Here is a 20,987-nt window from a genome sequence, read left to right on the forward strand (position 1 = left end):
GGCACTGGAGCTGCCCAACTGCAGACACCTCTTCCTCTTTCCCTGGCCTAGAAGAGCTGACCCTGCCTCTGGGCAGCTTCTCTCCCAGAGACACCGCCCCCTGCCGCCCCAAGGAGATGATGCCATAAACTCCCCTGGAATATAAACTCCACGAAAGCAGATATTTTTAATATTCCCCAGAGTCTAGAACAGTGCCTGGCCCATAGTAGGTGCTCAATAAATATCTGTTGAATGAACCTCCTCTTGTTGAAGTAATTACAGCTGGTAAAATACTTCCAACCTTGATGGACACTCGATTGGGCAGGTAGACATTTTTAGAGCTAACATGTTCAAAGATTTAGTTTTTAATTACACCGCATAGCAAGTCGTTTTTATAAAAAATTTTAAAAAGGGCTGTTCTCCTTGTCCCAAGCCCGCTTGCACGCTCCTCCATAGTGCTAGCCACTGCCATAATCTTGCCATGCCCCCTGCAGACTTTGCTCGAAGCTTTTGGACATATCTGTAGAGTAACCCAGACGTCTATAGTTTGGTGGGTTAAAAGAAATCATAAATAAGACCATAGCATTGGGACTTCCCTGGTGGCGCAGTGGTTAAGAATCCGCCTGCCAGTGCAGGGGACACTGGTTCGAGTCCTGGTCCGGGAAGAGCCCACATGCCACGGAGCAACTAAGCCCGTGTACCACAACTACTGAGCCTGTGCTCTGGAGCCTGGAAGCCACAACTACTGAGCCCTCATGCCACAACTACTGAAGCCCGTGGGCCTAGAGCCTGTGCTCTGCAACAAGAGAAGCCACCACAATGAGAAGCCCGTGCACCGCAACAAGGAGTAGCCCCTGCTCACTGCAACTAGAGAAAGCCCACGTGCAGCAACGAAGACACAACACAGCCATAAAAAAAAAAAACAGACCATAGCATATTGTTTTGCAATTTGCTTTTTTCCCCTTAATATGTTTTGGAGATGTTCTGTGTAGGTAAATACAGATCTGCTTCATTCTCCTTCACTGTTGTGAAATATTGCATAGCCTAGATGAAATATTGTATGTTGCATGTTGTTTCCCGTGTCTAGGAACATCCCGGCACACGCCATTTTGAGCACATGTACAAGGATTTCACTCAGATACCTAGCAATGGAATTGCTGGGCGAAGGAGCACATGCATTTAACATTTTAATAGCTGCTCCCAATCGCCCTCCCAAAAGGCAGTATCTATGTACATTCTGGGCATGAAAGCCCCTGCTTTCTCTATACCCTTATTTGTTTTTATTGAGCTGTTTTATTTTTTACCAATCTGTTGGTCAAAAAAACATGATTTCATTGTTAAAATAAAAATTTTGGTTCAATCTTCCTGGCCAGGAAACTGTGAGCGATTCACATTAGTAACATAATAACATGTATAGTAATAACACTATTTAACCACTATGTGCTCTGTTACTATTTTACAGGGAGTGAGTAACTAAGCCGGTCTCTACCCTTTTGCAGGGGAATCTCGTTATGTATCAGTTTTCTCCACACAGTTCACTGTACCTTTTAGATGTAAAACCCAGCGTCTGGGGTCTTGGAGGGCCACTGGGGAATGCCCCACCCAGCCCCCCATCCTCTCTTCTCTGGAATGGCTCCAACGAGTTCTTTGGCCACAGCCTGCCCTTCCTTCACGTCCGTTCCTGCCACACAGTGGTCATGCCCTGGAATGACGATGCCAATTGTCTGGTCTGACACAGCAGTACATTCTCTGCTCCCGGCCTCTGGGTTTCTCCTTTGATCAGCATGGGACACGTCAGCAGAAGTCGTTGGTTTTGTCCCTTGCTTGACTTAGATGATACCAGGCCCATCTTCTGGTACATCAGAAGCTGTACCACTGGCTGGATCCTGCCTTAATCTTTTCCAAGCTCACACGTCATCTAGTACAATGTTTTCCACAGAGGAGTCCCTTTTATTTGTTTTTTATTTGTTTTGGCCACACTGTGCAGCATGCAGGATCTTAGTTCTCTGAGCAGTGATGGAACCCTGTGCCCCCTGCAGTGGAAGCATGGAGTCTTAACCACTGGACCGCCAGGGAAGTGCCGGGGAGTCCCTTTTAAAACGAAAAGCTTTGGGCTTCCCTGGTGGTGCAGTGGCTGAGAGTCCGCCTGCCGATGCAGGGGACACGGGTTCATGCCCCGGTCCGGGAAGATCCCACATGCCGCAGAGCGGCTGGGCCTGTGAGCCATGGCCGCTGAGCCTGCGCGTCCGGAGCCTGTGCTCCACAATGGGAGAGGCCACAACAGTGAGAGGCCCGCGTACCGCAAAAAAAAAAATTATAAAAATAAATAAATAAATAAATAAAATAAAAGGAAAAGCTTTAAGAGCATTTAAATTTTTACACCATTTAATTTCATGACTCTTTCTCTTCCCCATCTCCACCTCGATGTCTTGGGTTCTTTCTTCTATTTTTCTCATCCTCTGTATTCAGGAAGACACCAAAATGGTGGCTGTGGAAGGATTTTTCTCCCTGAAAGTTTCCTCTGGGCACTGTTCTCTGTTACTAACAAGATACACCTTAGTGTATCACTTAGTGCCTTAATATTAATCTCTGGGGATTGAATTGGACTCACCACTCAGTACGCCTGGATTTAATAGTGGCTTCCTTCCGAGGTTTACATATTTAGAGGGATTATAGGATTTTAAGGCAGGGTGACTTGTTCTGATGGTTTCAGAATAATTTCCTATTTGTATCAGATTAATTTCATATTTGTATCAGAAAACCATTTGCTTGCTGATTTGATTATCTCCTTTCCTAAAGTCAGTTGAAACCGAATTTGGTTTTTACCCCTTTATCCAGTCCAACTACTACAGAATCTTTGTTTTGCTAGTTTAGTAATATTAATCTCTTGTTTCTAAAGTGCTCTAGTTTTGGCTATGAGTTTTGTCAACAGGACAGTGCGAGGCAATCTATATAATTAGCTAAGAACCATATTTTCTTCAGGATAACTTCTTCTTTGGGATATTTTGGTAACTTTGCCTTGGACTTTTTTTTTCTTTCATATTTTCTAGTATATGCTGTGAAACATAAGTGGATGGTTTAATAGGTTTGAGTGTGGGTTCATGAACCCCAGGTGGCCTGGGTTCAAATCCCAGCTCTGTGACTTCCTAGCTGTGTGATCTTGGGCAAGCTACTTAAGCTCTCTGTGTCTCAGTTTTCATGTCAGTGGTTGTTAAAGAAATGCAAGTATCATTCAGTCGAAAAAATATTCCTTCCTCCTTCCCTTCCTTCCTCCTCCCTCCCCCGTCCCTCCCTCCCTCCCTTCCTCCCTCCCTCTCTCCCTCCCTTCCTTCCTTCCTTCCTTTATTCCTTCATCAGTCATCCATCCAAGCCACAAGCTTTTCCAGAGTGCCTGGGACAATGTGCTAGGCTCTATAAACAGGGATACAAAGACAAATAACTCATGGTCTCGGCCCTTAGGAAAGTCTAATGAGGGATTTGCTTGTTACTTACGGTGAGGATAGATCACCTGGAAAAAGAAAGCATGAAGAAGAAAATTTACCAATTTGAAGTTGAAGATCCAGACTCATTCCATTCATCAATCTCCAAGTTACTTTCTCCTGAGAAAGAGTAATTTCTTGGGATGATGTTCAACTTGAGCAAACACATGAAAAGAACAGCCTGTGGCAGCTGCTGATGGTAACTGTTCTCCACAAACTGGTTTCCATGTCGTTGCCAGACAGGATTCTGCCATTGGCCAGGGAACCCCGTGCTCGGGTAGGCTTTCCTGCCTCAGGGGACCCCCTACTCTGAGACGGTGGTGACCCCTGCGTTGGAGATCTACCACATAGGCTTAGGAGCTCTTAGTGGAATTCAATCCACTGGTTAGAGCTCCTGCTGCATGGCATCCAGGTCGGTTGTGGTTCAGAGAAAAGATGCAGAGCGGACAGTAACTCACACCCTCCTTTCTACACATTCCTCACCTGACAGCATCTTGTTCCTCAGTATTGAATTGCACCTTATCTCTTTTCTTCTGCCACCGCCAAACCCTTGAGGGACTGGGTCTGCTGTACTGATGAACCTGAGATGGCATTGTCCCCTTTGTACGAGGGTCACTGGACTTTCACAGAAGGATGTCTTTCAGCTGATGCCAGCTAACTTCTTAAGATCCTGTTATCTCTTCTACAGGCAGAGCTTCCAAGTGATGGGTGGGCTGGACTGAGAGGCGGTGGGGCATAAACATGGGGCCCCTCGTTTTTTTATATATTAGGCATTTGAGAAACGTTCATTGGTTGGGTGATTTGATGTGCGACTGGTAACAATCCTTGTCCTTGTTGTTAGAATGCACCACAGCCATCAGCCCTGGAATGCAAAGACCAGAATAAACCTGAGGAAGCCACCAGCCAAGCCTGGGCAGAGTCAGTCTCCACCCCAGACACAGGTGAGAGAAGTTTCGTGGGCACCGAAAAAATGATAACTTTAATTGTAATAATGATACCTCCATCCAGACATGAGGCTCATGGGAGCCTCTGCAGATGACCATGCCTCCCTGGACCAGAAGTCACACTCAGGAGAGAGCTGGCTCAGAACACCAGGGGCCCCGCCCCTTCCTCTCTAGGACCTAGAAATTCAAGTCTTCCTCTCTCCTTTCAGCTGTTTGAAAAGCCTGTGGAAAATGCACAGAAGAATTAGAAGAATATAGAAGAATAATTGACTCCTTCCAAAGGAGTCTCAAGGGTTTCTTTGTATGTAGGGCTGTTAACATTTGTGGCATATGTGGAACATGTACACGGCTTATAGGACAGTATCTGTTGAATTCAGGGTGGGGCAGAGACCAGAGACTTGGAACTTAAGGGTTAGTAGCTACGTTTAGTGAAGATCTACAGAGTTTAGGAAAAAGTATTTTGGATCCTGTAATGGAAATGCTTTCTCCAGAGGGGAGACGCCCACATGAAGGAGGAGATGAGAGGAAGAAGTAACTGTGGGAAGTGGAAATCCTGGTCATAGGGATCTTAACTTGGGCCATAGTCAGGTTTGAGGCTTACTGTATTTGAGGTAGTTGTGAACATTTAAAAATCAGGAGATTTCCATGGGCTTCCCTGGTGGTGCAGTGGTTCAGAGTCCGCCTGCCGATGCAGGGGACACAGGTTCGTGCCCTGGTCCAGGAAGATCCCACATGCCGCGGAGCGGCTGGGCCCGTGAGCCATGGCCGCTGAGCCTGCGCGTCCGGAGCCTGTGCTCCGCAACGGGAGAGGCCACAACAGTGAGAGGCCCAAGTACCGCAAAAAAAAAAAAAAATCAGGAGATTTCCAGAAAATCGAGAATGTATTCAAGAGGAATAGCCTAGCTTCTCTTGAAATGTTGAAATCTTCACCGAGCCTGCAGCTCGCATGGCCCCACCAGCTGGAGCAGTCACTGTTCGTCACCAGGGAATATTGGGGTTTCCTGTCCCTTCTCCCCCGCAGACGCCCCCCACCCCCACCTCCTCCATCCCGGCATTAGCCTTGGCTGCCCAGGCTAATCCCTCCAGGGGTTCTGTGCATACGCTTCCCTCACCTCCCTCAGTCACCCCCGCTCTCCTCAGCACCCCACCTCTATCTTGGCAGCTCCTTTCAGCAAATGAATGTGCTCTCGCCCCTCCCCCTTTAAAGCAGCCCTCCATCAGCCCCGTCCCCCTTGCTGTGGTGGTGTCCTTGCAGAGCCAACCTGCTTGAAAAGGTCACCTGCTTTCTCTGTCACCTCTTCCTCATGTCCCACTCATGCCAGTGCTCCACCCACTGCTATGGGGCTTCCCCCGTCTCCATCCAGAGCTGTTCTTGCTCATCCTTCATTCTGCCCAGGGAAGTCTTGGGGTGCTTGGTGCTGTGTCCTCTCCCTCCTGGAATCCCCCTCCTCCCTTGGCTTAGTGATTTCTCTCTTTTTTCTTTTTTTTGGCCTCACTGCACAGCTTGCGGGATCTCAGTTCCCCGACCAGGGATTGAACCCAGGCCACAGCCAAGAAAGTGCCAAGTCCTAACCACTGGACCGCTAGGGAATACCCTAGTGATTTCTCTTTTGTCTGCATGGTTAGGACCACTTTGCCCCCTCTTCCAAGGCCCCTTAAGGCCTTGTCTCTTCCCACGAGCTCACAAGTGGCAGAATTTCCCGAGGACCTGTCCTGGGCTCTTTATTTTTCTTGCTCTGGACTCTCTGGGCAATCTCTTGGGGCCACTGATTCTCAAGCCTGCTTTCCAGCACTGGGCCCACCTCCGCCTCCCCTCACCCTGCCAACCGGACCCCCGTCGAGTTTTCTCTGCCTCTGATCAGCTCTGTAACCATCTGGTCGCCACACCAGCACCCCCATCCTTAACATCCCTGACATCTTAGGTTTTCATTATTTACTGCAATTGCCACCATTATTTACTGGTCTGCCTGTCTTAGACCTTTTCCTCCACAGAGGGAGTGAGCTTTAAGTAGAGGCCAGTCTAAAATAAAAATCGGATCATGTTACTCCCCTGCTTATAATTCTTCAGAGGCTCCTCTTGGCTTTCAAGGTGAAGTTCATGTCTTTGGCTTAGCACCCAAGGCTGCCATGACCTGCTTCCATTTCAGCACCCATGGCTTTCCCATGTGCACCTTTCGCCCCAGGCATACCAAAGTGCTTGCTGGTACCCAAATTCATGATGTGGGTCCCTGCTCCTGTCTTCACAATTCTCCCCAACACTCTTTCTGCCCCCCGTTTTTCTGGGCCTTTGAGTTACTACCTCAGACCTCCTGAGCCTCTGGGTCTGGGGTCAGTGCCCTCCTGCGGTGCCAGGCACCCCTGTTTCAACTCCCACAGTACTGAGCTTCTGCTAGACTTCCCATGCCCTGGGGAGCCAGGAAGGTCCCCTGCACAGTATGCCTGGCACATAAAATAGAGAGATGATGGCAGGAGCTTCTGGCTGGCTTCCCAGCTCTCACATGGCTGCATACTCCTCTCTCGTCCTTTTGGGAGTAGCTTAGCCTCTCACAGTGTTTGCGTTTCCAACACAGCACTTTTTTCTAGTACAATGTACTTCAACATTTATTAAGCGTCTCAAGATTTAAAGATGATTGGGATTTGACCCCTTTCCCCAAAGGACTTGTTATACACTGGATGCATCACATCTATTCATTCAGTAAGCATTTACCAACAGCCAGCACAGAAGGAGGTAGAATTAATGCAGCCAGGCACGGGGATTCACATAAAGTCTGTGGAGCTTAGAAGAACTTGCTGTGGCTTTTCATCTTCACAAGCTTTGCTTTAAACGACAGGAGAAAGATGACAGCTCTCCTTGCTGGGACTCCTCTACTGGCCAGGTTACAGGCTTTTCCCTGCTCACAAATGTTTCCTTTGAAACCTTCTTTCATGGCCCTCACTTTCATGGACTTTGAAGTCGGAATTTCATGTAAACGCGACTTCAGCAGAAACGAACATTTCCTGCCCCTGCCATTGGCCTCTGGCTTTCTCTACTTCAGCTTCTCAAGAGGATTCTGCCGTGTCCCTTAATAGTTAAAAACAGAACAGAGCTTGGGGTCGGCCTTCTCACAGCAACACTGCTGTCAGCTGTTGTCATAAAGAGTCATTTTGGTAAATAAGCAGAAAATCAGTGCGTTTGATCAGAGAGCCATGGCTGGACTTTGAGATAAGACTGTGAGGGTCAGACCAGTGGGGCTTTTGCTCAAGACATCTATCTGGCCACGTGGTGTCTTAAGTGCCTAAGAGGGTTTTGAAAGATGAAATGCTGGAGAGTTGAATCTATAAATGTCCACCCCCAAAGTCACAATGTTTGCACGTCACACTGTCTGGCCTTGAGAGCTGGGTAGCCTAGTGGTTAAGAGCTCCACTCCAGAACTGGACTGCCGGGGTTTCAATCCTGTTTCTGCTACTCTAACCTTCTGATGGGACAAATTCTTGTTTCCCCATTTGTGAAATCAGGATGATTAGAGTATTTCCTGTGGTGGTTGTGAGGATTAAGCCCGTTAGTAGCTGTGCAGTGCTTAGACACACAGTAAGTACTCAGTAACATGAGCTCTTGTAATTATGCCCCTTTATCAGCTTCACACAGGATGTCAAGCACGATGACTTTCTCTGGGTCACCAAAGCCGTCATCAGATCTCCCCACCTTTGGTGGTCCACGGCATCCCTGCTCCCGTTGTTTCAATCCTCTTTGCTTCTCGGGCCGTCTTATTCAAGTCCTCTCTCTCTCTCTCTCTTTTTTTTTTTTTTTTGGCTGTGCTGCGTGGCTTGTGAGATCTTAGTTCCCTGATCAGGGATCCAACCTGGGCCCCGTCTCTTTATATTTGAGAGCACCGAGTCCACTGGGAGTTCACTGGACCACCAATGAATTCCCAGTCGTATCTCTCTTTTTTTTTTTTTTTTTGCGGTACGCGGGCCTCTCACTGTTGTGGCCTTTCCTGTTGCGGAGCACAGGCTCCGGACGCGCAGGCTCAGCGGCCATGGTTCACGGGCCCAGCCACTCCGTGGCACGTGGGATCTTCCCGGACCGGGGCACGAACCCGCATCCCCTGCATCGGCAGGCGGACTCCCAACCACTGCGCCACCAGGGAAGCCCAGTCGTATCTCTTTCATATGTTCTTTCTGCCTGGAATAGGCTTCATTTCACCTCTGCCCCTCCCCCAGTGCTCTGTCTCTCCCTGTTGAAGCCCTCTTGGTGGATTGGGTAGAGATATTCCTGCAACTACCACTAACCGTGGGGAAACTCTAGGATGACTCTTTTTTTTTTTTGAGTTTGTATTTATAAATCTCTAAAGCCTTTATTTATTTATTTATTTATTTATTGCACATTCGGGATCTTAGTTCCCTGATCAGGGATCAAACCTGTGGCCCCTGCAGTGGAAGTGTGGAGTCTTAACCACTGGACTGCCAGGGAAGTCCTTCTAAAGCCTTATAGAGCCCTTGCCAGTGGACTAACCTGTGAGATTGCCATCTTTTTTTTTACTTGTAAAATATACGTAAGATTTAGCGTTTTAACCATTTTTTGGTGCACAGTTCAGTGGCATTAAGTACATTCACATTGTTGTGCACTCATCAAGATTCTCTGTCCCCAGAACACTTTCATCTTCCCAAACAGAAGCTCTGTACCCATTAAACAATAACTTCCCCTTTTCTCCCTCCAGTTCCTGGCAACCACGATTCTGTTTTCTGTCTCTATGAATTAACTACATTAGGTGCCTCATATTGGTGGAGTCATACATTTGTCCTTTTTTAAAAAAAATTTTATTTATTTATTATCTTTGGCTGCGGTGGGTCTTCATTGCTGCACGCAGGCTTTCTCTAGTTGTGGCGAGTGGGGGCTACTCTTTGTTGCGGTGTGAAGGCTTCTCATTGCAGTGGCTTCTCTTGTTGTGGAGCATGGGCTCTAGGCACGTGGGCTTCAGTAGTCATGGCACGCGGGCTCAGTAGCTGTGGCTCACGGGCTCTAGAGCACAGGCTCAGTAGTTTTGGCGCACGGGCTTAGTTGCTCCGCAGCATGTGGGATCTTCCTGGACCAGGGCTTGAACCCGTGTCCCCTGCATTGGCAGGCGGTTTCTTAACCACTGCGCCACCAGGGAAGCCCCATACATTTGTCCTTTGATGGCTGGCTTACTTCACGTAGCATAATGTCTTCAAGGTACGTCCATGCTGTAGCATGTGTCCGAACCTCCTTTCTTCTATAGGCTGAATTGTATGTATAGGTCACATTTTGCTTATCCAGTCATCTGTCAATGGACATTTGAGTTGTTTCCACTTTTTGGCTATTGTGAATGGCACTGCCGTGAACATTGGTGTACAAGTATGAGTCCCTGCTTTCAATTCTTTTGGGTGTTATGCCCTGTGGTGGAACTGTGGGATCATAGGGTCCATCTCTTAGGCAAGGTTGACTTTATAAATCAAGATCAGAGCTTGAACACCTGGTGGGAAAATTCTCTCTTTACCTCCCTTCTCCCCCACCCACACCCACCCCAGGCCCTCCCACGGACTTCATCTCCATCAATGTCAACTCTACCCTCAGGTGCTTCAGGCTAAAACTCTGGTGTCATCTTGGACTTCTCGAATTCTTTTACAACTCATATTTAGACAATGAGCAATTCCCATGGCTCCATCTTCCGTATCCAGAATCGAATCACTTCTCACCATCCCGAACATTGCTGCCGGATCCAGGCCACCACACCTCTCATCTGGATTGTGACAATTGTTTCCTAACTGCTCTCCCTGTTTCAGTCTTGGTCCCCCTCTGGTCTCTTCTGAGCACAGCAATAAATTCAACCCTTTAAAAACATTAGTCAAATAATGTCATTCCTCATTCCAGTATCTCACTCCCCATCTCACTCGAGGCAAAATTTAAGTGCTTGCAAAGGTCTGTTGGCCCTCACTGCTCTTCTGACCCCACCTCTCCTCCCCTCATCAGCTCAGGCCACAAGTGTCCCCTTGCTGTTCCGCCTCAGGGCTTTTGAGTTTGCGGAGAACTATGCCTAGAATGTTCTTTCTTTGACAAACTCTTCCCCTTCCAATGCCACCTCTCTAGAGAGCCCTCTCTGAAAAGTTACTTAAAGTAACAAGCCCTTGCTCTCCTGATTCCAGGCATCACCCGTGCCTTTTACCCACTTACTTATCACTGTCTGACACATATTCACTCCCTAATCTGTTCCTTTCCTTCCTCCTCACTAGAATGTAAGCTTCATGATGTCAGGGGCTTTGTTTGGTTTCCTGTCATATCCTCAGTTCCTGTAACAGTGCCAGGCACACACTAGGTGCTCAATTAGTATCTGTTCAATGAATGGATGGATGGTGCTTTGAGGTCCCCACCTTAACGGCCCACAGATATTCCTAGTCTCTGAGAGTTATGCAGATGTATGAAAGTCCCATGGCTACCAGGCTCCAGTCTCATCCTTCTGGCCCAGGGCAGCTTCAAAATGAAGCAAACTGGGTTGATCACTTTTTGCAGCTCCCTTTAGCCTTAGTAGTTCTTGTAAATGCCCCTCATCACTGCAAGGATTTATCCTATAACAAACAGCCCTTCAAAAACCTGTGCCATATCTGAGTTCCCCAAACTGGACTCTGTGGGTATCTTCTTAGGGGCTCAAGGAGTCTACACAAATCAAATAGTGTTTTTACATTTTGATGACAATCTGAGGGGAAAAAAAGGCAACAAATTTGTGGTCTTTTGATGGCTGCCTTACAGCTGAGGAGTGTCCTGTAAGTGGTTCCAGGGTGGTTGCATTTGTGTGTGTGGTATTCTTGGTGCCCAGGGATGCCCTGAATTGATGGTCTTTAATTTTTATTTGTTCAAACTGGGGTCACTGGTTCGTGAATGTCTTCTTGCAAATCCATGATAATTTTTTTTTCCCTGTAAATGTGTCTGAAAGAGATATATTCAGACTGCACAGCTAATAACCATGAGCTACTGTGCAGGCTGAAATACAACACCAGGAGAAATCTTCCAGGCTCCAGGCCTCAATTTTACATGGTCTGAGTCAGCCTAGGGCAACAGGGTATGAAGCAGAGGCAAGAATATTGGTCTTAGAGTCAGGACAATGGAGGTGGCACCAATCTCGATCTCTGAACTAACCGTGCGACCCTGGCTTTGTCGGCCCACCTTTTTGGGTTTCATTCTTCCTCTATAAAATGAACCAGAGACTCTGAGTCTCTTCCAACCCTGACACTGTCTTTTGTGAGATATGTTGGGGAGAAATGCTCATTTGGACACCAGGAAAAATACATTGTTGGCACCAAACCCTGGCACCAACAGGACTGGCCATGAGGATAATAGTGACATTTACTGAGGTGTCCATTCAAGGCTCGTCTTCTCTGAGTGGACTTTGCTGAGGAGTCTACCTAGAAATCCCACCTCCATCTCTATCCTATTTACCCTAGTTGATTTTTCTTCATATTCTTCTCCTGTGCTTTTGAGGAAATCTGACCTTTATTAAGGTTATTTCTTATTATCTGTCTTCTCCTTCTAAAATTAAACTCCATAAGGGAGAGTTTTTTGTTTTGTTTTGTTTTGTTTTGTTTTGTGCAAGACTGTGCTCCAGTGCCTTGGAATAGTGTCTGTTCCTTAGTGGGTACCTGATCAACAGTTTCTGAATGATTTGGGCACCTCCTCTGCTTTGGGTCCTGTGCAAGGTGCTTTACATTTTAATCAGTAAGTGCATGGAGTAAGTATTATTATTAGCCTTGTGTATTGGCTGAGAAAACTGAGGCTTCACAAAAATCAGGTAACTTGCCTGTAAGTGTCAGAGCTGAAACTTAAACCTGGGTAAGTTGCACTCCTTGTTGTATTCATCCTTAGCTTCGGCACCTCTCAGCCAGGAGGGCTCTAGTGCCAAATGCATGAAGCACAGATGGGCTATTCTGTGGCTCTGGTTTTTTTCCTTCTTTTGTGCAGCTCTGTGTACGGGGAAGGGGAAATTAAACTCTCATTTATTGAAGAGACTATCTTTTTCCCATTGTATAGTCTTGGCTCCTTTGTTGTAAGTTAATTAACCGTAAATGCATGGTTTAATTTCTGGGCTCTCTATTCTGTTCCATTGATCTATGTGTCTGTTTTATGCCAATGCCATACTGTTTTGGTTACTACAGCTTTGTAATATAGTTTAAAACCAGGACGTGCGATGCCTCCAGCTTTCTTCCTTCTCAAGATTTCTTTGGTTATTCAGGGACTTTTGTGATTCCATAAAAATTTTGGGATTTTTTTTTCTATTTCTGTGAAAAATGCCTTTGGAATTTTGATGGGGATTGCTTTGAATCTATAGAGTGCTTTGGGTAGTATTGATGGAAATCAAACTCTCAGAGTCCTCCTTGACTGCCTTTGCTTGCTCTGACTGCGCAAAGAACTCACTGTGCAGAATTGCAGAACTGGGTGGTTTGTTAGCTATCCTCTGGTTCCACCAATCCCTTCATTTTAAAGTGGAAGAAATGGAGACCTGAAACAGCTGAGTGCCACATAACTCCTGTATTGTCTTGATCTATGGACTGATTCATGAGCTTTCAGTGGTCTGGGTGGTAAACCAGAAGGCCCTTGGCAGCAAAGCTGGGAGCCTGCACAGCATCAGGGGCCCACCCCACCTTGATGCTATGGCCATCTGCTGGCCCCTTGGGTCCTGGGCCTTTGGGGCCTTCTGTTACTTGGGTGCTGTTCAGCTTCCAGGGAGCAGACACTGGCTGAGGGCCCTGCCTCTGGTCAGGCCACCCCCCCACCCAGACAGTGCTTCTTGATGTGAAAACCATGTCTGTCAAAATGTCATCTTCTTGGTGTTCAAATGTTCCAGGAGGATGGGTTTCAGAACCATTCTGTGGGCATTTTCGTGTCTTCCTGTTTCTGACATGTTGTCCCTATCTTTTCCCTCCTGGGTCTCTTAGGGGTTAAATGCTACCAGGAAGAAGCAGGGCAAGTTCTCCCCCTTATGCTGCAAGTAAAGAATGAGGAATAGTTTATGTTCATGAATAAGCTACTGCTTATTGATATTCTGATCACAGATAAAATGTTCTTGTTCATGTTTGTTACACATGAAATTGCAGCGAACAGTACAAGACTGATTATAATTAAGTACTTGAGTGATGTGGTCTCTATTATACCAGGTGTAGAAATTCAGGGAAAAGAGTCTTGGAGAGGGATGAAATGGTCAGGTAATAATAAAAATGAAATAAGAACTAACCCTTATCAAGTGCTTTCTATGTGTCGGGCACGATACAAATATTTTACGTGACTTAACTCATTTAATCTTCACAATAACCCTGCACACCCTCTTCATCTCCATTTTCCAGTGGAGGAATCTGAGGCACAGAAAGATTAAATAATTTGTTCAAAGTCATACAGAGCTGGAAGTGCAAAGCCAGGATTTGAATCCAGACAGCCTGGCTCCAGGGTCTTTTCTCTTAAATACTGCACCTAATGGCCTTGATGAAGGCTTTGTGAAGGAGATGAGACTTGAGCTGGACCTTGAAGAAGGAAGGGTCTGACAGCGTGGGGACATATCTGAGTGATGGAGTGGGCATGGCAGACCCCAACAGGGAGGAAGGGACTGGCCTCACTCGGCAGAGCGCATGTATTGGGGAGCAGCAGGGAAGACGGCAGGGCAGTACGTTGGGAACAGATTATAAAAGGTCTTAGCATCTAGTCAGAGGGTTTAGACTTGATCTGGAAGACCCAGCCTTTGAAGTGTGCTGAAGGATGACTTGCTAGAAGCAGAGGTTTGGGGAGGTTTTTTTTGTTTTGTTTGGTTTTTTTGCAGTACGCGGGCCTCTCACTGTTGTGGCCTCTCCCGTTGCGGAGCACAGGCTCCGGACGCGCAGGCTCAGCGGCCATGGCTCACGGGCCCAGCCGCTCCGCGGCATGTGGGATCTTCCCGGACCGGGGCACGAACCCGTGTCCCCTGCATCGGCAGGCGGACTCCCAACCACTGTGCCACCAGGGAAGCCCCCTGGGGAGGTTTTTTTGGTGGCAGTGGTAGGTCTGAGGGTAGGAGGTGCAGAGGCAGGAATGAGGCGCTGGAGGGTCGAGCCTAGACTGCTGGTCTCAGCTGGGCCAGCTTGGGAGGGAAGATGCACTCAGAGTGGGAAAGATGGGGGACAGACCGGAAGGGCTCTCGCCACCTGACATCACCATGATGCAGTGACATTCTGGGCAAGCAGGGGCCCCGCACCCCAGAGCTGCACACACCTGGCCCAGGAGTGGAGGCGCTTCGGGCCAGTGGCTGCCCCAACACTAAGAAGTATGCCTGAACTGCCCCGCATCTGTCTGTCCTGCTCCACCCTCAGAGCACAAAAGGGCTGCACTTCCCCTGCATCCTCCAAGTCCTGCACACCTTTCTCGTGGTCACCGCAACCTAGGACCCCACAGGGAGGGGAATTCTGGAAATTCCACATACAGAGCAGATTCACTTTTCTTTCATTCTTCTCTTTTCCTCCTCAGCGATTTGACTGAAAGGGCTTCCACAGATGCAGCATAAATTTTCTCAGCAAATCAGTTGTAGCCAAACATCATATCTGAGGATCTCCCACCCTCCCTGCAAGTTCTTAATAAATCTCACCTCTTCTCTGAACTTCCTGAAGTTTCATCTGTGCCACTCACATCCGGGGCACGTGGTTTTCTACAGCTGCATCTTCTGTACTAGTTTGCTCGGGCCTGCAGGACAAAGTGCCATCGAACAGATGGCTGAACAACAGACATTTGTTTTTTCACAAACCTGGAGGCTAGAAGTCCAAGATTGAGGTGTGGCAGGGTGGGTTTCTCGAGGCCCCTCTCCTTGGCTTATAAATGATGGTCTTTTCCTGTCTCCACGTGGTAGTCGTCGCTATGTAACTGTCTGTGACCTTATTTCCTCTTGTTATAAAGACACCGGGGTCGTATGGGGTTAGGGCCCACCCTAATGATCTTATTTTAACTTAACTGCTTCTTTAAAGACCATCTTCAAATACAGTCACTTTCTGAGGTACTGGAGGTATTTATACATGTGAATTTGGGGGGCAGGGGACACAGTTCAGCCCATAACACCTTCCTTCTCATGCAAGTTACCTCAGGGTGAAGGGTCAGCCCAGCAACTACCCAGGCTGCGCTGTTCTTACATCCAGTCCCTCATGGGAGACAGCCTCTGGGCTTTTCTGTGAAGGGTGTTATTTACTGAGGGCGTTATTTACTGAGGCCCGGTTTCCTCCGCAGTGTTGTCCTCCTCCAGGCAAGGAGCGTTTCTCCATGCAGGCATTCCAACTTGGTCAGATCAGAAAGTAGTAAATCCAGTGGAGATTTTTTTTTTTTTTTTTTTTTTTTTTACTGTGTGCAGAATTCCTGGCATAGCAGAGAGCTCAGGAAGGAAGGCCCTGTTTGGGGCCAGAGATCAAGGCTTTGGAGCCTTAACCCTCTGAGAAAGGGTTAGGCCCTCCTCTCACTAATCCTGTTTGCTTGATTAGCCTCTGAATTGATGTACCTAGAATGACGCACTTTGTCACAACCAATGATTTAATGTAACCCTTGAGCTTTTTTTTTCTCTCCCACCCTTAGAGTACCAGTCACTGGGGGATCTAGAAAGGAGTAGAGAGGCAAGATTGGCAAAGGGGAGGGTTCTGTGGCTCTCAGGGTCCAGGACAGGCCACTGGGTCCAGTCTGCTCCCCCAGCAGGCACCAGTGGGGGCCAGAGGGCTGCCTGCCTGGCAGGAAGTGGGGGTCTGGGCGAGGCGAGGCTTCCCAAGCCCTGCCTTCTGTCCTCCTGCTGGAAATGGGGAGAGGGTGGGTGACAGCCTTCTACAGATCTGGCAGAATCAAGCCACAAGGGCACTGGGCATCTTACTCCCTCTTCTCTAGATTCCAGCTCCCAGGCACCGGCCAGAGTTGCCATCGCTTTTTATTAAAGTGAAAAACACTTCACTGAAGTGAAATATTCGAGATACGAATATTCTCCAAAGCCATTTTGGAAAATTTTCAAGAATAGTTTCTTAGGCAAAACAGGGAAAAGGACAAGATTGCACACAGGGCTGGATGACCCACTTGGAGAGCCGGTTCTAGAAAGACTTTGATTTTATGCTACAGCCTCACGCAGAGGGAAGGAAGGGAGCGGGAGGGCTGGGTTGGAGGGCTGGAGGCCTGGCGCTTCTCCAGGGTGTGACACGTGACAGGCCCTTGGGGAGACACCTTGATAAAGGGGTCGCGCGAGCAGCCTGGCAGCCTTCTGACCCTCCTGGTACCCAAGACAAAAGTGTTAGCCTGAAGTGACTCTTTAGGTAATTTCCTAGCACATTTACCCCTTTACAGACCCCAAACTACGCAAGTAAATGGACCTCTTTAAAAAAAAATAAAGGTATTAAAAACATCCAACTATCTTATTACGGTAAGTGCTGAAGTAGATGCACTTTGTAATCTTAGCTGTCGACATTAGTGAAAAACTTTTTTTTTTAAAATTTATTTATTTTTGGCTGTGTTGGGTCTTCGTTTCTGTGTGAGGGCTCTCTCTAGTCGTGGCAAGCGGGGGCCACTCTTCATCGCGGTGCGTGGGCCTCTCACTATCGCGGCCTCTCTTGTTGCGGAGCACAGGCTCCAGAAGTGCAGGGCCCAGTAGTTGTGGCTCACGGGCCTAGTTGCTCCGCGGCATGTGGGATCCTCCCAGACCAGGTGCTTGAACCCGTGTCCCCCTGCATTAGCAGGCAGATTCTCAACCACTGCGCCACCAGGGAAGCCCTAGTGAAACACTTTTATCCCAAAAGGCCTGGGAGGTATTATTTTAAAGCTATTTTTGTACTAGTGTAGACTTTCTTCTTTTCTAAACATGGCTAGAAGTGGTCAATTTGGGAGAAGTAAAAGAGGAGAAAAAAGGAAACGAAGAGGCACTTTCCTACCAGTGCTTTCCTGAGGTCTAGAAGCTGGTAGAAATGGCCTGAATGAGAGCTGAACCAAGTGCCCTGGGTCGGTGGTGGAGGCTGGGAGGGGCACTGGCAGGGCCGGAGGGGTCCAGTTTTGGTGTGAGGTGGCCTTGGGGCCTGCCCCACTCCTCCCAGCCCCTGGGCTCTTGCTGAGAGGAATGGAATGTGTGTGCGGACCAGACCTGCCAAGCCGAGGGCTCTGAGAAGTCAGGAGCCTCCTTACCTGTTGCCAGATGTTGTTTCTGGCAGGTAACTCTTCGGAGGCCTGAGCATGGGGGAAGGGAGACGACCCCTGCGGTGTGCAGGCGCTGGGGCTTGAGGGATGACTGAGGGCAGGTCCTGGCTCAGCTTGGTACCCAGGCTGCTCAGTAAGTGTTTGTGGACCGACTGTCAAGTTCATTTTTGTTGGGCAGCTCCCACACTCCTGGCACCTTGTATTCCTCCTCTAGTGTAATCCGCACAAGAACAGGTGAGGAAAGTCTCATGTCCATTTCCAGACAAGGGACTTTGGGATCTGTACGTTCTGTGACTTGACTGAGGTCGTACAGCTAAGAGGCCATGACATTCCCAGCTCTCGTGCTGAGGGGGCATAAGAACCACTGGGGGGCTGGTTAAAAACGTGGGTTTCCCCGCACCACTCAAGATTCTGATTTTGTCATAGCATTTTTTAAAAATTGTGGTAAAATATACAGAATAGAAAATTTACCATTTAACCATTTTGAGTGTATAGTTCAGTGGCATTAAGTACACTCACATTGTTCTGCAACCATCACCACCAACCATCTCCAGAACTTTTTTCATCTCCCCAAACTGAAACTCTGCCCCCATTAAACAACCACGTCCCCTCCCCCTCCCTCTCCCCCAGTCCCTGGTGACCACCGCTCCACTTTCCGTCTCTGAATTCGACTACTCTAGGGACCTCTGTAAGTGGAATCATGTAGTGTGTGTCCTTTTGTGTCTGGCTTATTTCACTGTCACAGTATTTTAAACAAGGGCCCCTGGCAATCCTCATGTAGGGGTCTGACCTCTCTGAGGAATTCTGGCAGAGGCTGGGAGGAGGGTGAGGGGAAATGCCTTCCTGGCACAGGCTTTGCTGGCTGAGTTTATAAGCATGGGAGGGCTGGGATGAGTCAGGGAGTGCTGGTTGAGAGGTAGGAAGTGGGAGGTGATGGTATGGTGTCAGAGGGACCCTGGGGTGGGCAGTGGCTGGTTTCTGGCAGGTATTGCTTAGGGTAGGGTGTTGACCAAGGCCTAAGAGCTCAGGGCGGGAGGACTGGAGGGACAATTGTGTGGACTGGTCAGTTCAGGGAGGGCTCCCCCTTTCTTCTTAGCTTCTCTTTCTCCTAACTGCTACAGAGGATGGAGGTGAGGTGCGCATGCACTGCGCCTGCGCACGCCTAGCACTCTCCCGCCCCCAAACCGCCGACCTGGCTGCGGTCTGCCTGGCCTCCTATTAGTTGCCTGACCCCGGGCAGGTCTCCCTCCATCTCTGTACCTCTCTTTCCCCATTTATGACATTTATAGTTACAGTACCAATCACATAGGTGTGTCATAAGGATTAAATGAGAGAATTCCTGCAAGGGCTTAGAACGGTGCTTGGCACAGATTAAGCGGCCAATAAATATCCAGCATAACACAGAGGTTTCTGGTGGGGGTGTGATTTGCCCGACTGTTTGTTTTTTTCATAGTAACGCAAATACAGACTTGGAGAGGAGGTGGCGGACTTGTAGCCGCAGGGTGTACTGATAACATGGGTAGTGAGGGTGGGCGCTGGTGGGTGGTCCCCTTGCCAGCTTGAGCCCGTGCCACGTCTTCTGCTTGGTTTCAGCCTCTCTTTCTCTCAGCCATATGAGGATATAGCAACTAAGAGGTCGTCAGCAAACCGGGAAGAGGGTTCTTACCAGAACCCTACCATGCTGGCACTCTGATCTCAGACTTTTAGCTTCCACAGCTGTGAGACAGATTTCTGTCGTTTAAGGCACCCCGTCTATGGTATACAGTATTTGTCATAGCAGCCTAAACCGACTGAGACACAAGGGATGGGGCTAAACATCCTACAGTGCACAGACCCGTCTCCCACAACAAAGAATTATCCAGCGCAAAATGTTTTTTTATTTTTTTATTTTATTTTGGCTGCGCCAGGTCTTAGTTGTGGCACGAGGGGTCTGTAGTTGCAGCATGCGGACTTCTTAGTTGTGGCATATGGGATCTAGATTCCCGACCAGGGATCGAAACCGGGTCCAGGCCCCTTGCATCGGGAGCGCGGAGTCTTACCCACTGGACCACCAGGGAAGTCCCAGCACGAAATGTCTGAAATGTCACTTCGAGAAACTCTGCTCAAGGGTAGCTTTTTTTTTTTTTTTAAATATTTATTTATTTGGCTGCACCGGGTCTTAGTTGCGGCACACAGGATCTTTAGTTGTGGCATGCCGGATCTAGCTCCCCGATCGAACCTGGGCCCCCTGCATTGGGAGCGTGGAGTCTTAACCACTGGACCACTTAACCACCAGGGAAGTCCTGCTCTAGGGTAGCTCGAACTGTGCTTGCAGCCAGAAAGTACTCCTCCAAGGACTGCCGGCCTCCCCATGGTTCCAGATAGTGACCCCTTTGTCCTCATCCCTATGGCTGCAAGAGGCTGAAGCTCATGCCCAACTTCTCCCGTAGTGGTGCAAATAAGCTCAGAAGTTCTTTAACTTGCAGTGGTAGACCACAGGTGGAGCGGGCATCTGGGGCGTGGCAGGGAGGGTTAGGCCCGAGGGGTTGCAAAAGACCCATTATCTCGTATTATCTATGTATTGAATTGACATTCACCAGCTGGGTTAACACAGGGTTATTGTGGATAACTGGGCTGTTTAGAAGTCCCACTGCTCCCCCATCCCCGACCCGGAAAGACCAGAGATGAGTTGAAGATTGTCAGGAGATGATGATCTGCTGCAAATGGTCATTCACAAAGTTATTGACCTGCCCACCTGCGATGGCCACTCATTGGACCCTTTACTCAGCACTCAAGCCTCACTCTGTGGCTGCATGACAAAGCAATTGGATGATGTGATGAGTTTTAAACTTCTCAACTTTTGTGGTTTTGGTGGCTAGGAACCAGAGCCCTAGTTACAGGAGTGTTTTCTAATCTCTATGGGGTTTTTCCACGTAATTTTTGGTTTATGATCCAGCGCTCATACGTGGACGAGCTGTACTTTCTGCTTTCCCCGTGTTGTCCACTTTGTAAACTTGAATGGTTTCACATGTCACCTTCTCTGTCCCTGACACCTCTCCCTCTTGTGGAATGACCTGTTGCTTTACCTGTACCCACACAGCCCGTTATGCTGTGAGAGCCCATAGCTCTCATCATAGTCTGGTTATGTCAATATAGTCCCAATATAATGAATATAACTCATATAATTCTCCCCAATGGAAGAAGATGCTGGAGGGGAGGGACTACATGTTTTCTCATCCTTGAGCCCTCAGTACCGGGGCTGGGTCTGACCCAGGATCAGGCTGCAGGAAATGTTTGCTGAGCTGAACTGAACTTCAAAAGAGTAAAGCAGGGCTTCCCTGGTGGCGCAGTGGTTGAGAGTCCGCCTGCCGATGCAGGGGACACGGGTTCGTGCCCCGGTCCAGGAAGATCCCACATGCCACAGAGCGGCTAGGCCTAAGAGCCATGGCCGCTGAGCCT

At 48.4% G+C, this 20,987-nt stretch overlaps 1 protein-coding gene across 5 annotated transcripts in view; it reads left to right on the top strand.

The window, feature by feature from the left end:
* AHNAK (AHNAK nucleoprotein) overlaps positions 1 to 20,987 on the top strand; it is a 92,247-nt gene that overhangs the window by 45,569 nt on the left and 25,691 nt on the right. For 4 of the 5 annotated variants that reach the window (XM_060103212.1, XM_060103211.1, XM_060103213.1 and 1 more), the window contains exon 5: positions 4,300 to 4,399. In XM_060103212.1, the coding sequence (XP_059959195.1) occupies positions 4,300 to 4,399 (100 nt within the window). Of the gene's footprint in view, positions 1 to 4,299; positions 4,400 to 14,876; positions 14,900 to 20,987 lie in introns of those variants that run through there. The other variant, XM_060103214.1, reaches the window with a different exon arrangement.

The sequence above is a fragment of the Mesoplodon densirostris genome, chromosome 7 (genome assembly GCF_025265405.1).
Source record: "Mesoplodon densirostris isolate mMesDen1 chromosome 7, mMesDen1 primary haplotype, whole genome shotgun sequence".
In the NCBI taxonomy this organism is placed as follows: Eukaryota; Metazoa; Chordata; class Mammalia; order Artiodactyla; family Ziphiidae; genus Mesoplodon; species Mesoplodon densirostris.